Here is a 27,226-nt window from a genome sequence, read left to right as displayed (position 1 = left end):
TTCTTCTATCTTCCTTATAGTCTATTTCCTTGTGTATTAGTCATTGAGCATCTTTTCTTGTTTGCCACACTGTTCAGGGGAGTGTAATAACTTTGACTATGTATGTTGGTTTACTATTACAGAACCTCACCAATGTCCATAAGGAAAAGATCAATATGTATAAGTACAAGGGGAAAACTAGAAACCCGGAAGAACCTTGAAGGTAGATTAAAAAAATAAATTTCCAGGAGAAACATCAATATCTGTAAATACAAAAAAGAAACAACAACTACAAAAATATGAGCAAAAATTTAGTCTAAAAAGGAGAAACTTAAGGAATTTCCAAACAAATAATATAAAAATGAAACAGAGTCCAAAGTACAAGATAAGATGTTGCTCAGTGAGTCCTTACTTCATTCCAAATGCACAGAAAACTTGGTATGTGGAACTACAAGCATTCTAGGCCATGAGATTCTAGGCCATGAGATTTTAACATCTAACAAAGTGAAGGGAAGAAAATCAAAGATGCTAAATTAAAAATACTAATGTAGCCAATATTTGGCAGTTTCTTCTAGATCTAGAAGAAATAGCAAATACACGTTTGTCTATCTCTAATTACCAGCAATGTGTTGATACCAATTTTATCTGATTTAAGAGAGTTATCTAACTTTTTGGTACCCTAAATTAATTTATTGTCTTAGTATGTTGTGGTTTTCAAACTTTATTTATTTACCTCTGAATAAGCAACAGATATAATTTTAAATTATTGTGAGTTAGTTTTATTACCCAGTTGAAATTATTCTGAAGTATATTTTTAAATGAAAGTGACAGCTTTAAAGTGTTTTGAGGGAGGATATTAAAGTTGATCATTTGAGTTAAGGCAACCAAGAGCTCTGTCATGCTGTGGGTATAATTCAGGGCATCTAGGAATGAAATCTGTTCTTAAAAAGAATTGATGGTTGTTTTAGGTTAGCATATAAAATCGCAGAGCTGGTGCTCAGTTGAGTACTTGGCAGCTTATAGATGTTACTGTCATGTTAAGTTACACTAGACGCAGAGTGTGCACCACTGTGGATAAACAACAACAGGCACAGACGCAAAAGGCAGACACCAAATGCAGACCTGCAAAATGCCAACTTCCTCCCCCCCCTTCCCCAAGATGCCTTGTAACTAGTATGGGGAACCTGCTTTTAAACAGATTTACAGAGGTTAATTGGGCTGGGATATTTTAGATTATGTTACACATTAATGAAAATGCTGATTTTGAGCTGTCATGACTCCACCGCTTTTTATACCATGATAATTACTTTAAAACTTTGTCTTCTGTGTTGTTGAAAACATCTTGGCAGAAAGCCTGTGACCTGATTAAACCTATGAATTGTCAACTGTGATCTATAGTACTCAGATGAGGTTGCTGACTGGGCATCACTTAGGAAGTTCTTGATTTAAAAGCAAAATTAGATTGAGACTACTGTGTCCAGCACTGTATTGCCATGTTGATGGTGTATTTTCAATACTGTATGTAGTGTCCTGGTTTTATGGTTTGCTGGCAGTTGCTTAACAAATTCATTTAATAATGTATATTTTTAAAGCATAGCTAATTACCCTTATAATGTATGTATTTCTCTTCTCTCCCTGAAATTACATGATGGAAAAGCCCATCTAATCCTGTTTATATTCTAATTTTTGGACATAGCTTGTGAATTAATTATGGGATTTTAAATTCTGTTTTTCCAACTGTATGGAGAAACAAAATAACTACCTTTTGATGAGTTTGTTTTATATCCTTGGAATTATTTTTTTTCTTTCTCGAAATCTTGAATTTTTTACCCCTTTCCATTATTGCTTAAATCATCTAAAACTGGGAAGATTGGCTGTTAGAATATTCTGAGAATCCAGGGTTACTTTTTTCCAAGGATCCAATATGGGATATATTGAGAGAGGGTCATACTAGAAATTTCACAGAAGTAAGAATTTTCATACTTACTTATGCTTATTGATAAAATGTGAGCAATGAAATTCTCAGAATGAATTGTAGTGCACTGATGTTGTTTGATCATTTACTCAAATAAATAAAATACTCACACTGTTTGTCCTGTTTCTCGCTTCTTCTCTCTCTGTCTCTCTCTCTCTTCCTTGAAGGTCTCAGCATCAGAGGAGCCCAGGAGGAGGACCCTCCCGATCCCCAGCTAATGAGACTGGACAATATGCTTTTGGCAGAAGGGGTTTCAGGTCCTGAGAAAGGTGGGGGATCGGCGGCAGCAGCTGCAGCCGCGGCAGCCTCTGGAGGTTCTTCAGATAACTCTATTGAACACTCAGATTACAGAGCCAAATTGACCCAGATCAGACAAATCTATCACACAGAACTGGAGAAATATGAACAGGTCAGCAGCCGCCACTCTCATAGTCCTACACAAACCCTCTATTGCTCTTCTGACAGACTGCGCTAACTAATTCTGAGGGCTGTGAGGGGTAGGTGTTAACAGAAAGAGCAGAATAAATAAGGTCAATGCAAAAATCCAAGTGAATTGTTGGATTCATGAAATGAAGTCCCTTTGCAATTTTAGAGGTGAAACTAAACCTGTTTTATCCCATCAATTTGTTTTACTCATTCCTCACATTTACATGCCCTTACTACCACACCTGCAGCCATCCTTCCCCTCTAACCTCACTGCTTGGTGCTCGTCAAAGCTCTGTATCATTAACAATTATGCACTGGCCTCATTCATAGCTATTATAACAACTTTTAAAGGGAAGTATTGCATAGTGAGCTCTGCCTGCTATGCGGTGAGCTACAGAATCCTCCTAGGAATTAATTCTTCAGGATTATGCCAGGCTAAAGGGAAGGAGCTAACTTCACAAAGTAAGCAGGTTCTGGCCTTTCTCTTTGAGGAGACCTCCCAAGATAATGACAGGTTTCCTGGGGCAGGGAACACTAGGCATTGTGTGCTAAATTCCTGATTAGAAAGTATGGATTAAAAATGCTATTCTCAGCAATTATATTAACTATACTTCTTTGAATCTAAGATATCTTTGATTTTAAGCCGTATCATGGTGTTATGTACCACCACCAAGAAAAAATTAACTGCCCAATTGAAGTATAACATGCCATTGATAGTAAAATGCTTCCAAACTTCAGAGATGTTAAAATGTGGGGAAAAATAAGTAAGTCTTAGATTCAGTGAGACAAGGTAAAATGTTGGTGGTTCATTTTAAACATATTTTAGTTGTTCGTTTAAAAACCTGCTTAGTTTGAGGAATTCTCACTGAAAGGTAATTTAAAAAAATTATTATGGAAATGTTTAAATGTGCCCAAAATAAAGAGAATATTAAGCTGAATGGTATGAAATTAACAAGTTTTTATGTCATAAACAGTTGTGTATTAGCATTTTTATAGAGTTCAACCTAAAATAAGGAACTGCCTAGATACTCATCATCCAGGTAAATAGTTATCAACATTCTGTCAATCTTATTTTGTCTATCTCCCCTTGCCCCCACTCTTTTTTTGGGGGGGGGTGGGTAGAGTATTTTAAAATAAGTCCTAGGCGTCATGTCATTTCACCCATAAATACTTCACTATGTAGTCAGGCATTTATTAAAGTCCAAACACCTTAGTGTGATGCCCTGGTCAGTTTTGATATTGATTTTTCTTCTAAGTTCCCTGTAAAGTTTCAGTTGTATATGTTATTATTTTCATTGCCTTCTCTAATATTCTGGATATGGTATTATTAAAAAAATGCTGGATTCTGTCCCAGAGGTGAGTGTGTTTTGAGGAATGGTAGAAAGATTTATGTAGCTTTATGTTAAAATACAATATAAATTAATATTATAAGACGTTATCTTTTTTCTGAGTAGGCTTTCTGGGATCTCATACTGTATCTCTAGTCTCATTCATAGGAATAATTTTTGGTAGAAGATATGCAAATAAGAATTTTGGAAAAGTGGTCTTGTGTATGTATATGAAAAAAATTAGGCTTTCTGATTTGACATATGAATAATTGAGAGTAAACAAAATAAGTCATGGTTGAAAAGGTTGCCCTGAGCATAAACAGTAGAAAACAACTCTAATTTGTAGTATAACCCTAATTGCATAACTTTATGTTAAATACATCTGTACGTACTTACTAAATAAATACTATGAGTCACCTTGCATGGAAAGATCTATAGTATTAGGGGTCAAATGGCTCATCTTTTTAGCTGAGAAATTAAGGTGATTCCTTACTATCTTCTGCCATGTTTCTTCACACCAGCCTCCTTATTTTCTCCCTTTAGCCCTGTTGGAAGTTGGGTGAATCTGGCGTCAGTCATTTTCACCAAGGTTTTTGTTTTGTTTTGTTTGCTTTAAAAATACACATGTGCACACAAGTTCTTCATAGACTAATCTACAGTATGTATTTTTGTTTTAAATATCAAAGATTTAAAATGTAATCATGAGTCTTATTTCTAGATATGTTCAGTAGCCTAATAAAAAACCACTGAATGTATATTTCCTTTCTCATTTTTAACACTTTCAGAAGGAAAAATATAGATAACATGAAATCTTTGCAGTTTTACGGACAAATAAAGTATCATGACTAGTTGGCTGATTCAACAGAAATTTAGTTTACAATTTTTCTCCTGTAGGTTCTGAATTGTTTTAGAAAGAACATAGCAGCATTTAGTTCTCTTGAGCTGTCTTTGAAGCTGGCTTTTATTGCTCTTCTGTCTGTGGTTCCTAAGTTTGTTCAGATCAGTGAGTTGACATAAGATGGTCTTTTCTTTTCATATTTTTGGGATACAGGGCTTTATCTGAGATAGAACTTTCAGGGATATACTTTGGAGTTACTAGAAGGGCTACGAAGAACTGAGATGAAGGGGTGGCATTTCTAAACTAGATGGTGGCATTATAATTTACATTTTACAGATGAGAAAATGAGACTTAGGTGAAGTAATTTGTCCAGTGTCACACATCTAGTTAGTGTCAGAATCAGGTTTTGAAATCAGTTTCTGACAATATGCCTTCTTTTTCCATTGAATTATGCTGCTACTTATGTATGTTAAAGAATAAAATACAACCAAATTTTAAAGATCTTATTAGCTTCATTCAGCGATTCATGAATTGAACAGCATCTCATCTAGCACATAGAAAGGAGCTCCCAGGAGCTGTACGAAATGAAAGACTCTTACAGGCAGACAAGAGTGGGACAAGGAAGTGATACTAGCAAAAAGAGGGTCCGTTGTGGCAAGGTCGCCTTCCCTTAGGTCCTGGCAGAGTTTGTCAGGCAGATGACCTCATGGGTGCTGGCCCAGTAGTTCCAGATTGACTGGTTTAAGATTACATTCCTAGGAGACGCTGAAACTTGGGGCATAGCAAAAGTGACTCCCTTTTGGGTCTCTTACCTTGTTTTTAACGATTACAGTTTGCGAATAATTCAGATACGTTCTGATTTTTCTCTTATTTGCCCATGTTGGATTACATTGGGGATAGGATCAGAGTAGAGATAGAAAAATAAACAACTATTTTAATCACTTTACAGACATTATATTTTTCCTCCTAAAAGTACATGAATATGGGTACTTTGAGTGACAGAATGCTTATTAGTAAATAAGAAGAACATATATGTTAAGGCAGAGGCTTTGTCAGAAAATTGTGTTGAGTCTTTTACTAAAAGAAATAAACAATATTGGAATTTTAGAGCTGTTCGCTCCACTGTGTTTTGCAATGAAGCTGTAATGAAAATGTATCTGAAGCCTGTTTAGATTTAGATTGCCATAAAATTAACAAACACCGCCACTGCAGTAAATTAAAGTACCTTATAAACGCAGCCACATTTACAAAGCTAAGCAGACTAGAGCTACAGTTAGAGCAAAATTAAATCCAAGCTGCAAGGCTCAGCTTTCTGTGTATGTTTTAGGAATGGTACTGTTTTTTAAAATCCTGTCCTTTTTTTTTTCTCCAGAAAATGTCCTTTGATCATGTGTTTACATTACATAGGCTCAGATGTAATGCTTCTTAATGAGAACCATCTAGATTCACTTATAAATGCTTTTGAAATATTAGGCATAGAATATATATTAAAGTAAGATTCTTGAATATTACTATCACCTAAAAGGAAAACCAAAACTTACTTTTGTTGATCCTGACGACCAAGAGGAATATGATAATTTTTCAAAGCTTGCAGCAACTGTGTTGTAATGCTTTTGTCTTGGTTGCACTGCCTTCCTCTTTAGCTGGGAGGAAGACCTGGTTGCTTGTCTTCTTGTTGATTAGCTACAAGTTTTTTGTTTTAAAAGGAGGAAAACAAATTTTTTTTATTTTGTACACATGGGATCCCCATATAAGACCCAAAGGCAGCCAGACAATGGAGGCTTATATGGCATCCTGAACTATGGGATGGGACTAGCTACAAGTTTTGAAAAATGTTTTTACTGTATCTTTCAAATATGCTCTTATGATTAAAGGCCTGACTATTAGAATAGGTGAATTCCTAATGAACTTGAGCCAAGGGTCCTGGGAAGCCTGTTTTAAAGAATTGAGGGTCTTGTTTCCTCTGCCTCTCTACCAAAGGGAAATGGATACATTGGTTTTTGCAAATGAAATTTGACTTAGAGATTTGTTCTCAGTTAAAAAAGAAAAGATATATATCATGCCTTATGCAGCTCTCCCACTTTGCTTGTTCCAGAAGAAGTGCTTGTACACAAGCAATTCACTTCATAATTTACAGCTGCTATAACAGAGATGACATATTGAAAGCTATCTCCTATAATTATATTGAAATACATTTTTGCTGAAGGCAAAAGTGTTGTAAGGGTCCCAACCCTCCCCCAACCATCTGGGAACCTGCTTTCTGAGTTCGCAGATGTCTTTTGAATTCACCTCAAATCAGGTAAAGCACTGGAGCCACGCATGTACACTCAGTGTGCTCAAGACCAATTAGGTACTGTTTAGCTAATAGAGGACTTTCAGATTACAGGGGATTGCAGGGGGAATGGAGAATGAGTGTGCAACCTAAACCACTTAAAGGCATCATGGCCTTGTGCTTTTTGAGGCTCTCAACATTGTGTGTTTATATTTGCTGTCAAGATCTCCTTTGCTTGTAAAGAATTTTTTTTAATCAGGTTTTAAAATGCTGATGTTATTACATTAGACATTGTGTAACCCACAAACTCCTAATCCCATTTTGCTATTTTCTTAATAGCAAAAAAAAAAAAAATAATAAAAATCAGGAAAGGTAAAAGGGTACTACCTGATGTAAACTTTATATTTATTTTTCCCAAACAAGACTTTGTCATTCATTGCTCCAAGAGAAGGGTTTTACTTCTTGTCAGCTTTCACGCTGCGTCTTTTCCTTGGCTGGAAGGAGTGTTTGAGTGTTCCCTTTTTTCCTCCAAGTTTCTAGTCTATTGGCTCTTTGTACCAAATGTATCTTTGACCACAAACTTGATTAATGAAATGAATTGTTTTATATTTGAATACTTTTCTTTTTTTTTTCAATTTCTTTGGAAGCAGTGTTTGTATTTATTCTGGCAATGGGAAGACACAACTATATTAGGTAATCAGAGTAGGGACTTACTTGCAGAATGACACACACAATATGAATTTCATAAAATTGTCATTTCTATTTTCATCAATAACTCCCATTTATTAAGTGTTAATTGTGTTCCAAACTCTTCAAAGAACTTAACATGTATTATATAATATAATCCTTACAAAACCCTCATGAGATAGGTCCATAAACCACGTGATTACGTTGAGACTTGTTGAGATACGATAGAATCTAAAAAAGAGTGGTTATATGTATATGTATAACTGATTCACTTTACTGTACAGCAGAAACTAATACAACATTGTAAACCAACTATACTCCAATTAAAAAAAAAGATAGATATTTCATCTTTGCAGCTGTTTCTTAGGCATATTGGTCTCATTCTAGTTGGCTTAGAAAGTATCTTTCAATTTGACTCTTATCCTAAAACAAGAATAATTTGTTGATTTAATAAGCATTACATAAATACAAAATCTGTGATACTGGACTAGAGTTACTTGCAAGGTTATAAAGACATCTAGAAAATGGATGCTTGCAAATTAGAGAATCATCAGCTTTTAATAGAGATTTATTCTTTCTTTGAAGAGTGGATTTTTAGCATAGAGAGTGTTATGATCTGTTGTCTGCAATCAGCTTCTCTAGATGGTTACAAAAGGCCAGTTCAGTTTTTAGATTTGATCATGAACCATTTTAAAACTTCCTCAAAAATAAGTGCTTGCTCACCGTCTGATTTTACATTTTTATGTTCAGTGATGTGAACTTACAGGCAAGAAAGGGGTTGAATCTTGAATTCACCACCGAAAAAAGCATCACCACAAAACAAACAAAACCCTGAAAACTAATTTTGAGTGTAAATCCAAATACATGTAGATATCGAGGATATAGTTTTACTAGCTAACAAATATCATTAACAACATTATAAAAAATCCATATATTTCAAATCCTCCATTATATTACTTGGTTTGTGTTTTTAAGGAGAAAGGAACAAATGGCAAGGAGAGAAAGGCTCATAATAAGAATTGGTTGAAAATATTTTTTATCAAATGAAGCATTCCACACTTTATGTTGACTTTATGTTATTACAATGTATGTTTTAAACAAAACATACATTTTTGTTACATTGTAAACAGAAATTATCTAGGATGTAAAACAATGCATCCTAGATAATTTTCAACAGCTGGATTAAGAGAAAAAGAGGTTTTTGCCATTACTCGTTATTCAGAAAATTCAAGGAATCAAAACTCTTCTTTCCTAAATCTCCCAATTGACCAAGTTGTTTCTACATTTGTATTGTGGACATTGACCAGAAAATTCTTAACTGACAATTTTACTTGGAAAAATAATAAGGCAATGAAAATTTTTTCCAATGTCTATTTTAATAATATAGTCTTGTAGGTATGACAGAGGATATGATAAATGTTTGAAGTGAGCATCTTACATTTTAAACAGCATTGATGCTAGTGTGTGGTTGGGTGGCCCTTCAAAACAACTCTGCAATCATTTGATCATTCTTACTGCACTTATATGTTTAAAAAATGTATATCTTTTAAGGATCTGGAGATGAGGCAGTACTATGCTCTGCTCTGAAACTGGTACACATGATGCTGTAAATGAGGCTGTAATTTACTTTCAGTGGTATAAAGGAAAAAAATCACTTTGCCTAAAGTGTATGCATCTTTCTTAAGGGTGCACCCGGATTTTAATTATCTAAATGTAAATACTTAACGAATTTTACTTAGAGTAATGAGCTAAAGTGCACACTACATAAATGAGATGTTCTAATTAATCATGTGTGAACTACTGGTTTAAAGAAAAGCTATGTGAATTCTGTGAATGTTGGGCTATTGCCAAATTGCTAATCAGCATTTGCATTCATAGATGACTTCACTTAATAAGTTGTGAGACATTCAGCAAATGTTTTAGGAAATTATGAGTTTTTAGATGCAGAAACTTTTTGCTTTTAACACTTTTTTTCACACAAGCCTGTGGCTGCTTCTTAGAAACGATAGGCAAACATTCATTCTGAAGAGATTAAAATATAGCCAGAGAAAAACTGAGAGCCAGAGGAAAGCTGAAACAAACAAAAACCAAAAAAAACCCCTCAGGTATCACACACAGGAGTCTTGAATTATTTATCAAGACATACACTCTGTCATAGATATATGTTACCATAATGTTTGAGCTAGGTTTGTAGGAATTAGCATTATTACATGTGCAAATTAGAAATACTCCAGTACAGCTAGTTCTCAAACGTTTTGGTCTTAGGACTTGAATTCATTTTTTTAAAAAAATTTATTTATTTAATTTATTTGTTTTTGGCTGCGTTGGGTCTTCGTTGCTGCACGCGGGCTTTCTCTAGTTGCAGAGAGCAGGGGCTACTCTTCATTGCGGTGCGCGGGCTTTCCACTGCAGTGGCTTCTCTTGTTGCAGAGCATGGACTCTAGGCATGCGGGCTTCAGTAGTTGTGGCTTGCGGGCTCTAGAGCACAGGCTCAGTAGTTGTGGTGCACGGGCTTAGTTGCTCCACGGCATGTGGGATCTTCCTGGACCAGGGCTTGAACCCATGTCCCCTGCATTGGCAGGCGGTTTCTTAACCACTGCGCCACCAGGGAAGCCCATGACTTGAATTCTTAAAAATTATTGGAGACCCCCTAAGAGCTTTCGTTCAGTGCGTTGTTATCTATCAACATTTATTATAATAGAAGTTAAAACTGAGAAAAAAATAGATGTATTTAAGAAACAATGATAAACTATTATCTATTCACTATAATATTTTTAAAAGCCTGTGTTTGCCAAAAAAACCTCAACATTTAGTGAGAAGAATGGCACTGCTTTTACATTTTTGCAAAACTTTTTAATGTTGGGCTTAAAAGAAGTCACCTGGATTGTTATATGTGCTTCTACGGTCAGTCTCCTGTCTTGTGGTTGAAGTATATGAAGAACACCTGGCCTCACACAAAGATGTCATTGGAAAAGGGAGGAGTGTATTAATAGCCTTTCTGATAATTATGGATACTTTCCTCTGATATTATACCAAAACTTGACAAGTTGTATTGTCTTAAAGGTTAGTTATAATGAATCTGAAATCATATCAACGTTTTGTACTCCCTTCCTTTAAAATCCTTTAAAATTCCTTTAAAGGAATTCCTTAAAAAAAAAAATCCTTTAAATTCCTTTAAACTTGGTCTAGTGTGCACTTTGAATGGATCTTCTACCTATGCATTTTTTTGTAACATAATGCTTTGATCATTTGGAAAATATTGTTTCACTGAATTATGTACATCTTCTAATGTTAACACTTGGCATTATATAATATCAAAATATCATATTTACTAATATCAACACCAAATTATTCAGAAAGTCTGCTAGGAAACTATCAAGCTCAAGGTAGTGGATGCAAGTTTTCCAAAATTATAATTTTCACTTGAAAAGTCAAATTTCATCATTGGCACAACTGTTGTCGGCTGTTTTCCTTGATGTGACAGGCTTGCTTGGTTCATTTTTGAGAAAATATCTGCAAAATACCCAAGTCTGAATAATTATAATTTGTTGACTTCGCTTTCAAATAAAAATGGTGTTCCCTGAAAAAGACAGCATCGGCTCACAACTTAAACTATCGCACAAGTGTTTTTTCTCAAGACAACCATCCTTCTATAAGCAATTGAAGTGCTTTTGGTGTGTTTACCGTTTTATCACACAGAATATTAAAGTCGTAGTCAAGGATTGAGATGTAATAAAATGAATGATTTCTCTTGCTTCATCAAGGACATTCCTAAGTGAAACTGCCTTTTTTTTGTGGGTTTGTGTGAATGCATGGTGATGAAGAATAAAAAAGAAACATCAGAGATTACTAAGTATACTGTTTCCCAAAGAGTTTTTCTTACTTAGTACATTGGTCCACAAGATGCTGTAGAGCTGTGCTGTCCAATACGGTTGCCACTAGTCATATGTAGCTATTGAGCCCTTGAAATCTAGCTAATCTGGACCGAGATGTGCTGTAAATGTAAATATATACTGGTTTTCAAAGTGTATGAAAAAAAGAATGTAACATATCTCATTAACAGTTATCTAAAGATCTTGATTATGTGTTGAAATGTTAATATTTTTCATATATTGGGTTAAATAAAATATGTTAAAATTAATTTCACCTGATTCTTATTTTTTAATGTGGCTACTAGAAAAATTTTACATTTCATATGAGAAAAATAAAACACATTCAGAAAATAATCAGTGCAGTAGAAAAAACATTAAATGACCCCCCATATTTTTTTTCATATGTGGCTCACAATGTATTTCTTTTAGACAGCACTGCTCTAGAGAAAAGAGGTTTTGTGACCAAATTTATTTGGGAAAAGTTGGATATACCATTCTCCTTTGAAGATTTATGATGCATATTGGCATACTGGAAGTACTGAGGAATCCTGCCCCCACACCCCTCAAAAAAAAAAAAAAAGCATTTAAAATTTTGGTTAGCCCCATATTTCCCAAACATACTGTATTAACATTTTTTGGAATTAGCTGTAGAAGTGTCTATCAGAACTTGCTGATTCCAGTTTGCTGTTCTAGTTTACTTTCCTTCATTTTACTAATAAGAAAACTGAGGGCTGGTGTTTATTAAATTATGTAATTTGAAATTATATGAACATCTCTTTAGGGAAAGTATTGTACAAGAAAAAAAGATCTGTACATATATTTCTTGACAGGGTGACCACCTATTTTCAGCTTGGCACAAAATAGTTTAAGTTGACAATATAGTGGGGAAAATCTTAAATTTACTTTTTTCTTTATTATGGTTTCCTTAAAGATGGAAAGAACTTCCGATTTTAGAGCTGCAAAGTTCCTTAATGTTTTACTGTGCCATAACCTAGGACAGTAATTCTTAGCCTTTTAAAATTATAGACTGGCTGAGAATCTGAAACGAAAACAAACAAAAACCCCACAGATTGTCTCCTCGGGAAAGACAGATGTGCACACAACTTGAATAAGATTTCATGGAGTCATGGACATTCTAAACCTATCCATGGACTGCAGGTTAAAAATCCTTCACTTACAAAGGTTCAGGGATAATGTGTTTACAGATATTAATCAACATTACTCTTGAATTATAATACAAAACCCCACCAAGCCATAGATGTTTATTGGATGCATACTGTGTGTGTTGCACAAATCTATACTCTGAAGAACCCCAGAGTCACCACTCACAAGGAACTTTAAAATTCTTAAGACTTAAACATATTTTAAAAAAAACTTTGGTAAGCCAGACTCATTTTACCTCACCTTAGAAATATTTATATAAAAGCTCCATAAAAGCTTAAAGTAACTGAAACAGCCAGTGTACTTAAAAGGTTAGTTAGTTCTCTAATGAGCAGTTAGAAAAACCATCATGTGCTGTATGTTCGGGATATCTGTAGGGAAGTGGACATTGTTATATCTTCAGAATGCATCTTGCCATGATCAATGATTGTTCTGTCTGCTCACCCTACTAGAGGCATCTGTGCAGTAAGGTGCAGAATCTCCTGTCTTTTTTTTTAAACAAAAATGCCAGAAGATGTTCTTTTTATCCAGAGATACAGACAGATGCTTTATTTACCAAGGCAATACTGGATTTCTTTGTAGGCCCAGTTATGTGGTTTTATAGATCTAAATATAGGTGGGCTGAAAGAGACAGGGACTGAGGATTGTTAACTAAAAAGTTTGAGACCCAAATCTGATCCTTATTTTCCTGCTGCCCCTCCCCTGAGGAGCTGAGCTGCTTTACCCATGTTTTAGGAATGGCATATATCCACAAATAAGGCCCACACCACAGCTAAATTATACTAGGACATTGGCATGGTATCAGAGGCCCTTTACATGCTAGTGCAAATCTGAATTCCCTCTTCTCCTTTACATATTCTCTCTGTCCCTGTGGACTTGCTATATACCATGATTTCCAGGATATTTTCTTGTGCCTGAAATTCCTCTTGATTTCCACCTTTATTCCACCTTTCAAAAATCTTACCCATCCTTTAAAGCCCTAATGTCACTTTTCCCATGAAGTGATCTCTGCTTCCAGATGAGAATATTTCCTCCTTGGAACTTAGGAAGCACTTACTCATATTTTCCTGTGATACTTTACATGGTCTGCTTTGTTTAAGAATTCGTTTTTTATATATTTTATTGCACTGAAAGTCAGGTCCACATCTTGCTCATTTATGTGTCCTTAATCGCTCTTGGAGGAGTTTGAACTTCATAGTGTTTCAGTAGACATTTGTGGAATAAATGTAAAACCCCAAAGAAAATAGGAGGTACTTAGTATTAACATATATTTGTACTTACATATAGCAGTTGGTAGAGAGCATCCTCCAGTGGGAAAACCTCATCTTGGAACAGGGACACCACAAGGGTGGTGGGAAGGGCAGTTGAGTGCTGTGCTTCCCTTGCATGCCTGGCCATTCATAGTTTCAGAATTCTTGCGCCCCATCTAACTATCACTGCCATTTCACAAGTGTCTTAGTTTTCATTTTACCCTACCTACTGCATAATGCCATTGGCAACTGCAAATGAGGTAGAAATTCAGATGAGTTAATGTCTGGGTGTGATAATACAAAATACCAGATTCCTAAGGAGTGATTTTTTTCCCCTTACAGGCATGTAATGAATTCACTACACACGTGATGAACCTTCTCCGAGAGCAGAGTAGAACACGTCCCATTTCCCCAAAAGAGATTGAAAGAATGGTGGGCATCATCCATCGAAAATTTAGTTCCATTCAGATGCAGCTCAAACAAAGCACTTGTGAAGCAGTTATGATTTTAAGATCAAGGTTCCTTGATGCCAGGTATGTGAGGCCACAAATCTATTGCATGGCTTTTTAAAATTTTTATTTTCACTCTTTGTGTATTATTTTCTGTAATCCTGGCCAATTGGTCTTAGATTCTTCTTTAATTTGGCTATAAGAGCTCTTCTCTACATTGGACAGGTAATTCACCTCATGGTGCCTGCACTGTCAAGCCTCTTCTTGTCTGGGGGTGGTAGTGCTATTAGCTGCCAATTTGGTGACTCAGGAAACAAATAGGATTAGTGCCACTACTAATGACTTAGTAATACATAGCCTTTCTTTCAGTTCTGATGCTAAAACGTATATTTAAGGATAATGTTCAGTATGTAACTTTGTTTTAATGCAGGTTTGTTTTCTAAGAACTTCCTGATGTTACGTTGCTTGTGCATATTAGAAAAAAAGTACTTGGAGATACTGATATTCCTAAGAAGGAAGTGGTATTATACTTACCACAAAACCCCAAACTCTGTTTTTCCAAATCAAGAAGAAAGCCTGTGAGTTTCCCCTCTCAGGATACATATTTCCCTTTTATCTGAAGCTGTCACCAAGTTTCACAGGAATTAGGTAATAAATTGTATATGGTGTGTTAGACCTACTAGGTGACATAACAGAGGAACTGTCAAGTTCCTACTATATGCTGCCTCTGCAGAGATGCCTCTTGGGCATTGCTAAAGCTTGCAATCAATCTTCAACGGTGGAAAGGGGTTTCTATTTTGTTTTGTTTTCTCTCCCTTGGAATCTCACAGAGGTGATGATTATCGTCCAAATTTTACAATATTAAAGAAAATAGGTTAGCATCTCAACTGGAAAACAAGATGTGAGGAACAATCTTCATGCCAGAGCTCTTCCTTAGAGCCGAATAAGGAAACATATGCCACCTGATTATACTCCCGTTCTCCTGGTTAAGCCAAGCCCCGTATCGCCTTTGGTTCCTCCTTCTTCCGTACTGAATTAGTCATTAGAACTCACCAGTGCTTTGTTTTCAACATTTCTCGTTCTAGCTCTTTTTTTCCTTCCATACTTGCACTGCTAAGTTCACGTTCATCCTTTTGTACCTAGACTACCACAGTAACTTCCCACTATTCTCCCTGCTTCCAGTCTCACTCTTCTCCCACTCATCCTCCATGGCCCTCTTATGATGCCCTAATTGCTTTACTTAAAAACCATAGCAGCTTTTCTTTTTTTTTTTTGCGGTAAGCGGGCCTCTCACTGTTGCGGCCCCTCCCGTTGCGGGGCACAGGCTCCGGACGCGCAGGCTCAGCGGCCATGGCTCACGGGCCCAGCCGCTCTGCGGCATGTGGGATCCTCCCGGACCGGGGCACGAACCCTCGTCTCCTGCATCGGCAGGCGGACTCTCAGCCACTGCACCACCAGGGAACCCCATAGCAGCTTTTCAATGCTGGGTAACTCACATGCACACTACTTAACCTGGCATTTGAGGCCTTATGTGACCTGCCCCCGCCCAAATTACTTTTTTGTTGTTGTTAAGATTTAAGTTTTATTTTATATTTTTCCTATTTAACCAAGGTCACTATGGAAACGTTGTAAAATGTATAGAATAGAAAGAAGGACGAGGGATAAAAGACAATCACTTTTTTACTACCCAATGGAAAAAAAAAGTCACTGTGAACGATTTAGTATATTTCTTTCTGGTTTGTGGTACTTTTTTTTTTTTTAAATGTTCTTTGTGATGGTACAATATGCATAATTTGGTTTGCTTTTTAAAAAATTTACCATGGGGCTTCCCTGGTGGCGCAGTGGTTGAGAGTCCGCCTGCCGATGCAGGGGACACGGGTTCGTGCCCCGGTCCCGGAGGATCCCACATGCCGCGGAGCGGCTGGGCCCGTGAGCCATGGCCGCTGAGCCTGCGCGTTCGGAGCATGTGCTCTGCAATGGGAGAGGCCACAACAGTGAGAGGCCCGCGAACTGCAAGAAAACAAAAAAATTTACCATGAATAGGTAAACATTTTTCATATAGTATAAACTCCTATTTTAAATGTTAATTGCTGAAGTCTACCAGATGGATATATGATAAATAATTAACTTAGCCATTTCTTCATTTTTGAGCATTTAGTTGTCCCTATTAATTTCCATGATAACTTCTTCCTTCCTTCCAATTCCTTTCTTCTTTCCTTCTACAAATATTTATTTGTGCTGAGGCTATAAAGGTAAACAGGATAGGTTAACATACTCGCCCCAATTGAGTTTACATTCTACTTGGGGAAACAGACAATAAACAAGTAAACAAATATGCTGTAGTATTCTGTTCAATAATGTAATGAAATGTGATAGAATGGTAAGTGCCATGAGGAAAAATAAAAGCAAGGTAAAGGGAGAGAAAATGATGGAGGGAAGGTACTATTTTAGACAGATTTTTATTGGAATTAGTCTTCCAGTGAAAATCTTTACGCATTCAACCTTTTTGATCTTTAGAATTATTTCCTAAGGATTAATTCTCAGAAATGGTATTATTAGACCAAAATGTGAACATTTTTAGTGCTCTTAATATATCACTAAATTGTTCTTTCCTGTGTTTAATCCAAAATGCGATACCTCTTGGTCTCATCTGTCTCCTCTGGCGAGAATTCTTCTCTTCTGCCTAACCACCTCTTCCACCACCACCCCTCAACCTCCACCTCCAGCCTTCCACAGCAAACCCTGTTCTCCCAACCATTTCCCCAACTTGGTCACCAGTAATGAATTGTCATCTGTGAGGGTGTGTAGCACGGAGCCTGGAACAGAGCTGGTGCTCATGTTGGTTGCATTAGTGAGACCTTGCTCAGCCTTTCAGGCCTGGCCTAAATGCTCCCTTTTTAGGAAGCCAACTTTAAGCACTCCACTGGACTCGTCCTTGCCGTCTCTTAAACACTGATACTATGTTTATACAATTTTCCAGACCGAACTTCATGCAGACTGCCTTTATTGCAGTTTTTCAGGATCATTTCTTCTCTTCCCGAGTAAGTCACATCGTCATTGAAAGCAATGGCCAACCAAGTCTTACACGTTTAGATTCCCCACAATTCCAGCAAGTGTCTTACACATAGTAGGCTGCAGAAAAATAATTTGTTGACTAACCAGATGAATGAATATTTCCACTTACTACTTATAATAGCTCAAAGAGTTAAGGAAGTAGCATCAGAAAACAAAAAACATTTTTAAATTGTCAACGTTGAGCATTTTAATTAAAAGCATTACATAACAAAGATATTTAAAAGTACTTTCTTCAGAAAGGAATCTTTTCTAACACAATTGCTATCCTTATTTCTGCGGATACTTTCCCATTCTTATCAACATGCATGCTCTTTTTTTAAAAAATAACTGCATTCATAATGTATACACCTAAATGATTTATTTTTCTTCCAAGAAGAGAAAGTAAGTTAACAAGCCAGAGTGAGCAGAGCCAGAGTGAGATGGTGGCAGAGCTTGGAGCAGAGCCCCTTCTCCCACAGAGACTGCCATCAGTAATGTTGTGATGCTGATGGGACACAGCCCTGGGACTGATGCACCACTGCACACTGGCCTGAGGCATAGCCATTTAGAGTGTGGTGAACCCTGGGGGGGAATGAAACTTAGGGGAAATGCTTAATGGGCATTTTCTACAGAATGTTTTTCTAAAAAATAAATGAAGTATTAGACCGAGTTCTCTCTTATGCCTTCAAGTGAATGCAAATACTGAGTTTTGCTTCCATCTATTCTTGTAGTGCCTCTTAGCAAGCCCTCTACACTGAGAAGGCACGGTTTTTCTGCTCTAGGCAAACATGCTCATTCAGATATATGATTCCCTTGCTCTCTCTGGCTTTTTGTAAAGCCATACTCACATTTTCTTGGTAATTGGACAAGCCGAAGTATGTACCGGTACAGAACAGTTAGGAATAAATTTGTGTAGGTCCCTCTACTCTTCTAGTAGAAGTGCTGTAGTTTGGATGCAGCCAGACTGCCTGGGGTAAGGTATTCTGTTCCGCCCATAAATTTGTTCTCTGAGGTTTTTTGATGTTTTCTAAAACCACTCCTAGGTAAAGTCAATAAATGAGCCAAACTTATTTCTGCTTTCCCAATATGTTTCTGCTCATTCCCCCTTTTGTAAGTCCTCATTTTCCAAAGAAATGCCCTTGTGTGATCTGCTCCACTGTACCCGGTCTTGCTGCTGGATTTCATGTTTTAGACTGAGTCACAAGCTCACATACTTACATATAACGGAATTGAGGGGAGTGGCTGGATGAGGGGCAGTGAGGATTAGAGCAGACGGGTACATATCTGAGGGGACAGCCATCACTTAGCTTTAGCCTGTGGTTGCCTTCTGATGATGTGGGCCTGGTGTGGCTGATCTTCCAATTTTTCATAAGAAGCCAGAAACTTAGATTTTTATGCTCATTATTGTATTGTCTCAACAAACATTATCTGTGGGCCAGGTAATTATCTGTAAGTTTGACAGTTTCAGTATCTATTCTAGACCTTTTCCATCCTATTCACCCAGCTACCCACTCATCAGACTGTGCCTTTTCAAAGTGCCCCAGGTCAGGGCTTTGTTTTTCTTGTCAAGCAATGCCTGACTCCTGCAAAAATGCTGATTGCTATTCTTGGTGTACTTCTCTTTCATCTGTCTTCCCTCACCACCTCCCCCATCCAGTTCATCATCAAATCCTGTTGATTTTAATTCCCAAATAGATCCTGAATCTATTCTTCATCCCTCAGGAAACAATGGTTTAACCTTCCAAAAAATTATTGAAATTAAGAAGTTTCAGGGCTCATAACTTGAGATGTTTTGATCAGACCGAGATTTCTTGCTCCCTTGACTCTCCCTGAATGTTGAAACATAGATCACATGCTTAACCTGCCACATTAGTGACATCATTTTAACTAGAAGAATCTCATAGGGTATACACATTTACAACTGCCTACTGACGCTGTCTTTCCTGAGTATAGGATATCACAGTTAAGATCATTAAGATTATTTGTAAGGCAATATTAAGAAAATTGTTCGGGGAAAGTGTTTTCCAGTTACTGGAGAATTTAATTTAAAGTGAAATCTGACAGATGCTAATTTTCAGGCTGGAATTCTTTAAAATCTTCAAAATAAAACCCAAATGTAAATGACATTTTTGCTATTTGAAATAAATTGTCAACAAATACTTGATCTTCTGACATTCTGCCACCCCCTCCCAGTAAAAACAAAGAATTTGTCCTCCCCTACTCTTTCCCTGTTAAGCAAACCATACCTCAGTCCAGGCAGTTGGCTGAAGCAGAAAAATCCAGAAATCCTTGATGTATTTTTTTTTCCTTACCTTCCTTCTCTGTCTTCCCCACCCACCCACCCCCCATCCAATTTATTATCAAGTCCTATTGCTTTTGCCTTTCAAATTGACCTTGAATCTTTTTATTTCCATTATTCTCTCCCTATGCCAAGTTACCATCATCTCTCAGTTTGACCACTGTAGTTGTCTCCTTAAATATCTCTACATTTCCTTTCATCCCCTCCTTCAGCTATTCTCAGTAGTCAAAATAATCTTTTTAAAATGTAAAACTTAAAACCTTTAATACTTCCGATTGCACTTAAAATAAAATTCAGAAATCCATATGGGGTCCACTAAGCCTGTGTAATCTGGCCCTTGTCCATCCTTCCAGACTCATCTCACATATTCCCTGTTTTTACTGTGCTCCAGCCTCCTCTAGCACTTTGGACTTTCCGAGCTTTTTTCCTGTTTGAACACCATTCCCTCTGCTCATTCCTCTTCCTTCTACTCTTTGTCTGACTAAGTTATACACATTCTCCAGGCCTCAGATTAAATGTCACTCTTCCAAGGAAACCTTTCCTGACTCCATAATCTGTGTTAGGTTTCCTTCTTAGACACTTTCATTATACATTATACTTTTCCTTCATGATACTGGACATAGTTACTGTAATTTATAATTATTAATTTCTGTGTTGCTTGTCTAATGTTTTTCTTTCCCCTAACTCTCTACTCTCTCTCTTAACCCTCTAATCCCCTGTGAGCTCCCTAATAGACCTTCTCTGTTTTGTTCCAACTGGATCCTCACTGAGTATCTAGAACACATTAGATCCTCAATAAGTATTTGTTGAACAAATTAAAGGATGAAGTTAATTGTGCTTCACATTCTAGTATTTTTCTTAGTTATCCTACATCTTCACGTGAGTTGGATAGTTCTTTGGAGGATGCAAAGAGTATAATTTACAACATCATGGTGATTAATTACACCCTAAGAATGTTTAAAAACAGAAAGCGAACTTTTTTGTGTGATCCTAGGTAGTACATCCCTCTTTGGTTAATGTTGATTATAACGACAATTCTCTTTTTGGTTCTTTCATAGACGAAAAAGGCGTAACTTCAGTAAACAGGCCACAGAAATCTTGAATGAATACTTTTACTCACACCTCAGCAACCCCTACCCCAGTGAAGAAGCCAAAGAGGAGCTGGCCAAGAAATGCAGCATCACAGTGTCACAGGTGCAACAGGACTCCATGGGTCTGTCTTGTTTCCCCGTTGATTATAGGAACCCTATTTCCTCTTCAGGGCATTCTTATCAAATTTCATATCCAAATGTTTCATCATCAAAGGAGATATAAAGAAAATATAGATATTTCCACATTTTTATGCGAGCTTTTAAAGCTTAGATAATTTCTTTTAATCCTAAATGTCAAGGAGTCTAGATAATCACCTGCTGCCCTAGTGGAAATCTATAGAAAAAACATAAACATGCCATGGGGAGAGACGTGGTTTTACACTTACGTGACTCTTCAGTATGGCATGTAGTTCTGCTTTCCTGATTTAGATGACTGGTCTAAGCTTCCACCAGTGAGAAAGCAATTTATTTGTTGCCAAAAGGAAATTTAATATAGCCCTATGGTGAAAGTTTGAGGAATTCACCAAGTCCTTTCCTGAAAACCATGCTATGATATTTGGGTCTCAAAGATTTCTTTGCTTTCTTGTTATCCATTAAATAGAAGAATTAAGTTCATGCCTATCCCCACTTTTTTTGTTTTTGTTGTTTTAAATGTCTGTTTGTAATAAATTGTGCCCCTGAAGTTAGCTGTCATCTTCTAAAAAAAATACACTTAGTTTTAGGCAGATAGACTTGTATTTTAGATTGAGGGTTGGAAACAAATAATTAAACAAGCAACTGTACCTCCTTAAAAAATAAATATATCCTATTGGAATTAGCTCTAAAATATAATTTATTTAATACTCATATTGTTGTTTATAGATTGTCATTTGAATAACATTTCTTCATAGCATGCAAATGTGGTAGTCACCAACCAGTTCTTGGAGTGGCACTTAAGGAAAAGCTGACCCTTTCCAGAAATTTCAGTGGTCCCTAGAGGTCACATGACATAAATTTTAAAGTAGCCTCTAAATAAATACTCCTATATATTTGAAGTTCAAGATTCTAAAGATCCCCTTCACATTCCAGTGAAAGTTTCATATCAGTATTTTATTTTAATTTTATTTTAATTTATTTATTTTTATTGAAGTATAGTTGATTTACAATGTTGTGCCAGTCTCTGCTTTACAGCAAACTAACTCAGGTATACACAGACGTTCTTTTTTTTATATTCTTTTCCATTATGGTTTATCACAGGATATTGAATATAGTTCCCTGTGCTATATAGTAGGACCTTGCTGTTTATCCATGCTACATATAATAGTTGACATCTGCTAATCCCAAACTCCCAGTCCTTCTCTCCCCCACCCACCTCCTCCTTGGCAACCACAAGTCTGTTCACTGTGTCTGTGAGTCTCTTTCTGTTTTGTAGATAGGTTCATTTGTGCCATATTTTAGATCCCACATATAAGTGATATCATATGGTATTTGTCTTTCTCTTTCTTTCTTTCTTTCTTTCTTTTTTTTTTTCAGTATTTATTTATTTATTTGGCTGCACCGGGTCTTCCTGGCGGCACTCGGGATCTTCGTTGCCACAGGCAGGGTCTTCGTTGTGGTACTCGGGATCTTTTAGTTGCAGCACATGAACTCTTAGTTGCAGCATGTGGGCTCTAGTTCCCTGACCAGGGCTCGAGCCCGGGGCCCCCTGCATTGGGAGTGCAGAGTCTTAGCCACTGGACCACCAGGGAAGTCCCTGTCTTTCTCTTTCTGACTTACTTCACTTAGTATGATAATCTCTAGTTGCATCCACATTGCTGCAAATGGAATTATTTCATTCTTTTTTATGACTGAGTAATATTCCATTGTATATATGTAGCACATCTTCTCTATTCATTCGTCAATGGACATTTAGGTGATTTCCATGTTTTGGCTATTGTGAATAGTGCTGCTGTGAACATAGGGGTGTGTGTATATTTTTGAATTATGGTTTTGTCTGGGTATATGCCCAGGAGTGGGATTGCTGGATCATATGGTAATTCTATTTTTAGTTTTCTGAGGAACCTCCACAATGTTTTCCATAGTAGCTGCATCATATCAGTATTTTAAGTCATTGTTATTTAAGGGAATATGGTCTGGATTTGAGAAAATTTTTAGCTCTTATTTTGGCATTACTTTCCATAGAACCTCCAGAGCAATCTTAGATTTATAATTAAGATTTCATTTAATAGTTATTGTCACTCCCTTATGATATAGTGGCATGCCTTGATTCCTTTTGCTCAGTTCGAAATGGAATATAATTGATTTGGGCTACCAGTTTATGAAGACATATACTATATAAAACATTACTACCACAAGCACCTACTACTGTATAGCACTGGGAACTATATTAAATATCTTGTAATAACCTATAATGGAAAAGAATCTGAAAAAGAACATATAAATCAACTATACTTCAATTAATACAAAAACCATAGATCAGAAAAAAAAATCACTATCTGGGCTATGTAGTACTCACTGCCACTTGAAATACTAAGGAACAGTATAATATGCTGGGTCAGATAGGGAAGATGAAATTTAAAGTATATTCACTTCAAGTGGATGTTTTCTGGTGTGAGCATTTCCCCTGAACATTAGTGAAAGCATTGGGCTTGTACTGAACACCAGCTGATGATGCCAAGTCTAGTTTTCCTCCTCTCACAAGAGCTCTCTGACTTAGAACTCAGATATTTGTGGGTCCAGTTTAAACTAAGGTGTTTCATGCTTCCGCTCCTTTTCTTGCTTTTCTTTTTTACTTCTGTAACATATTCACCATTGGAGAATAACACAGATTATATACATTTTTTGAAAATCAATATAATCCTAGTTTTTCACTGGGTGTACTAGCATCTTGTGTGTGTGAAGTAGGATTTCTTAACACATGCTTGTGTAATGAGTGAGAGAAGTTTCCTTCTGACTATTCTGAACTAGGGAGGCTTTGCTGTACTTCTAAAATTGGCTAGGATCCCATTTACAGATTTTTAAAAAATAGTTAATTACTATGTTCATTTCACTGGTTTTCTATAGAAAAATAGCTTTGTTCGTTTTGGAAATATTTTAGTAATTGCTTGAGATAGAAATAATATAGACATAGACATATTTCTCTGTCTAAAAAGCAGACTTTATGACCTTCTTTTCTCCCAGATCAGCTTTTCAAGTGGAGAATTTCAGCAATCAGTGGAAGATTCAATGTAAATTGTGACAATTTCCTCTCCTTTGTACCTTTTTAATGCTTAAAAATGTTATTTCCACTCAACCATTCCCTTTTCCCCCACATCTCTGACATGAAAGCAATAGTGAAAATTTTCACTATTGAAGACATCAGTTGCTAGCCTTTTTTATTTTTTGCCACACTGTGCAGCATGCGGGGTCTCAGTTCCCTGACCAGGGATCGAACCTGTGCCCCCTGCAGTGGAAGTGCAGAGTCCTAACCACTGGACCTCCAGGGAAGTCCAGTTGCTAGCCTTTTAAATTAGTATCTTTTTTTTGCTTTTTAATTTTATTTATTGATTTGAATTTTATTTTATTATTTTTCTACAGCAGGCTCTTATTAGTTATCCATTTTATACATATTGGTGTATATATGTAAATCCCAATCTCCCAGTTCATCCCACCACCACCACCACTACCCCTTTCACCCCTTTAATTAGTATCCTTTTGTTTAAGTTGTTTAGAAGTGAAAGCAGAGAATATTCCAGACCTGACAGGTGAACTAATTTCTAAATAGAAAAAGCAGTGTTTTAAATATACATCATACTAAAATACAATAAAATTTAGAATTCAGAAGTTGTTCATGGGACTTCCCTGGTGGCGCAGTGGTTAAGAATCCACCTGCGAAAGCAGGGGACACAGGTTCGAGCCCTGGTCCAGGAAGATCCCACATGCTGCGGAGCAACTAAGCCTGTGCTACACGACTACTGAGCCTGCCCTCTAGAGCCCACGAGCCACAACTACTGAGCCCATGTGCCACAACTACTGAAGCCCACGTGCCTAGAGCCCATGCTCTGCAACAAGAGAAGCCACTGCAATGAGAAGCCTGCGCACCGCAACGAAGAACAGCCCCTGCTCGCCACTACTAGAGAAAGTCTGCATGCAGCGGAGACGCACTGCAGCCAAAAATAAATAAATAAATTTATTTTTTAAAAAAAGAAACTGCTGAGAAAAAGAATAATTAAAAAAAAAAAGTTGTTCCTATACAAAGCTAACTTTAAAATATTGAAACCTCGAGAGGAACCAAGATGGCGGAGTATAAGGATGTGCTCTCACTCCCTCTTGCGAGAACACCAGAATCACAGCTAGCTGCTGGACAATCATTGACAGGAAGACACTGCAACTCACCAAAAAAGATACCCCACATCCAAAGACAAAGGAGGGGCCATAATGAGATGGTAGGAGGGGTGCAATCACAGTAAAATCAAATCCCATAACTGCTGTGACTCACAGACTGGAGAACACTTGGACCACAGAAGTCCACCAACTGGACTGAAGGTTCTGAGCCCCACGTCAGGCATCCCAACCTGGGGGTCTGGCAACGGGAGAAGGAATTCCTAGAGAAACAGACTTTGAAGCCTAGTGGAAATTGATTGCAGGACTTTGACAGGACTGGAAGAAACAGAGACTCCACTCTTGGAGGGCACACACGAAGTAGTGTGTGCATTGGGACCCAGGAGAAGGAGCAGTGACCCCAGGGGAGACTGAACCAGACCTACGTGCTAGTGTTGGAGGGTCTCCTGCAGAGGCAGGGGGTGGCTGTATCTCACCTTGGGGACAAGGAAACTGGCAGCAGAAGTTCTGGGAGGTACTCCGTGGCATGAGCCCTCTCAGAGTCTGTCATTAGCCTCACCAAAGAGCCCAGGTAGGCTCCAGTTTTGGGTTGCCTCAGGCCAAACAACCAACAGGGAGGGTACCTAGCCCCACACATCAACAGTCAAGCGGATTAAAGTTTTACTGAGCTCTGCCCACCAGAACAACAGTCAGCTCTACCCACCACCAGTCCCTCCCATCAGGAAACTTACACAAGCCTCTTAGATAGCTTCATCCACCAGAGGGCAGACAGAAGAAGCAAGAAGAGCTACAATCCTGCAGCCTGTGGAACAAAAACCACATTCACAGAAAGATAGACAAGATGAAAAGGCAAAGGGCTATGTACCAGATGAAGGAACAAGATAAAACCCCACAAAAACAACTAAATGAAGTGGAGATAGGCAACCTTCCAGAAAAAGAATTCAGAATAATGATAGTGAAGATGTCCAGGACCTCGGAAAAAGAATGGAGGCAAAGATCGAGAAGTTGCAAGAAATGTTTAACAAAGACCTAGAAGAATTAAAGAACAAACAAACAGAAATGAACAATACACTAACTGAAATGATAACTACACTAGAAGGAATCGATAGCAGAATAATTGAGGCAGAAGAACGGATAAGTGACCTGGAAGACAGAATGGTGGAATTCACTGCTGTGGAACAGAATAAAGAAAAAAGAATGAAAAGAAATGAAGACAGCCTAAGAGACCCATGGGACATTAAACGCAACAACATTCGCATTATAGGGGTCCCAGAAGGAGAAGAGAGAGAGAAAGGACCAGAGAAAATATTGGAAGACGTTATAGTCGAAAACTTCCCTAACATTGGAAAGGAAATAGCCACCCAAGTCCAGGAAGTGCAGGGAGTCCCATACAGGATAATCCCAAGGAGAAACACGCCGAGACACATACTAATCAATTTGGCAAAAATTAAAGACAAAGAAAAATTATTGAAAGCAGCAAGGGAAAAATGACAAATAACATACAAGGGAACTCCCATAAGGTTAACAGGTGATTTCTCAGCAGAAACTCTACAAGCCAGAAGGGAATGGCATGATATACTTAAAGTGATGAAAGGGAAGAACCTACAACCAAGATTACTCTACCCGGCAAGGATCTCTTTCGGATTGGATGGAGAAATCAAAAGCTTTACAGACAAACCAAAGCTCAGAGAATTCAGCACCACCAAACGAGCTCTACAACAAATGCTAAAGGAACTTCTCTAAGTGGGAAACACAAGAGAAGAAAAGAACCTACGAAAACAAACCCAAAACAATTAAGAAAATAGTCATAGGAACATACATACCAATAATTACCTTAAACGTGAATGGATTAAATACTCCAACCAAAAGACACAGGCTTGCTGAATGGATACAAAAACAAGACCCATATATATGCTGTCTGCAAGAGACCCACTTCAGACCTAGAGACACATACATACTAAAAGAGAGGAGATGGAAAAAGATACTCCATGCAAATGGAAATCTAAAGAAAGCTGGAGTAGCAATACTCATATCAGATAAAATAGACTTTAAAATAAAGAATGTTACAAGAGACAAGGAAGGACACTACATAATGATCAAGGGATCAATCCAAGAAGAAGATATAACAATTGTAAATATATATGCACCCAACATAGGAGCACCTCAATACATAAAGCAACTGCTAACAGCTGTAAAAGAGGAAATCGACAGTAACACAATAATAGTGGGGGACTTTAACACCTCAC

General features: G+C 37.2%; 1 protein-coding gene across 3 annotated transcripts in view; it reads left to right on the top strand.

Annotated features, from left to right (window-relative positions):
- Positions 1-27,226, top strand: part of PBX3 (PBX homeobox 3) — a gene marked incomplete at its 5' end in the record, with an annotated part of 231,335 nt that overhangs the window by 165,500 nt on the left and 38,609 nt on the right. For all 3 annotated transcript variants that reach the window (XM_082656815.1, XM_082656817.1, XM_082656816.1), the window contains 3 exons: positions 2,122-2,363; positions 14,131-14,321; positions 20,649-20,784. In XM_082656815.1, coding sequence (XP_082512941.1) covers positions 2,122-2,363; positions 14,131-14,321; positions 20,649-20,784 — 569 coding nt within the window. The remainder of the gene's footprint in view (positions 1-2,121; positions 2,364-14,130; positions 14,322-20,648; positions 20,785-27,226) is intronic.

Source organism: Grampus griseus (genome assembly GCF_964374135.1).
Source record: "Grampus griseus genome assembly, chromosome: 6".
Lineage (NCBI taxonomy): Eukaryota > Metazoa > Chordata > Mammalia > Artiodactyla > Delphinidae > Grampus > Grampus griseus.
The sequence above is the reverse complement of the archived record's forward strand: the minus strand, read 5'-3'. Positions and strand labels throughout refer to the sequence as shown.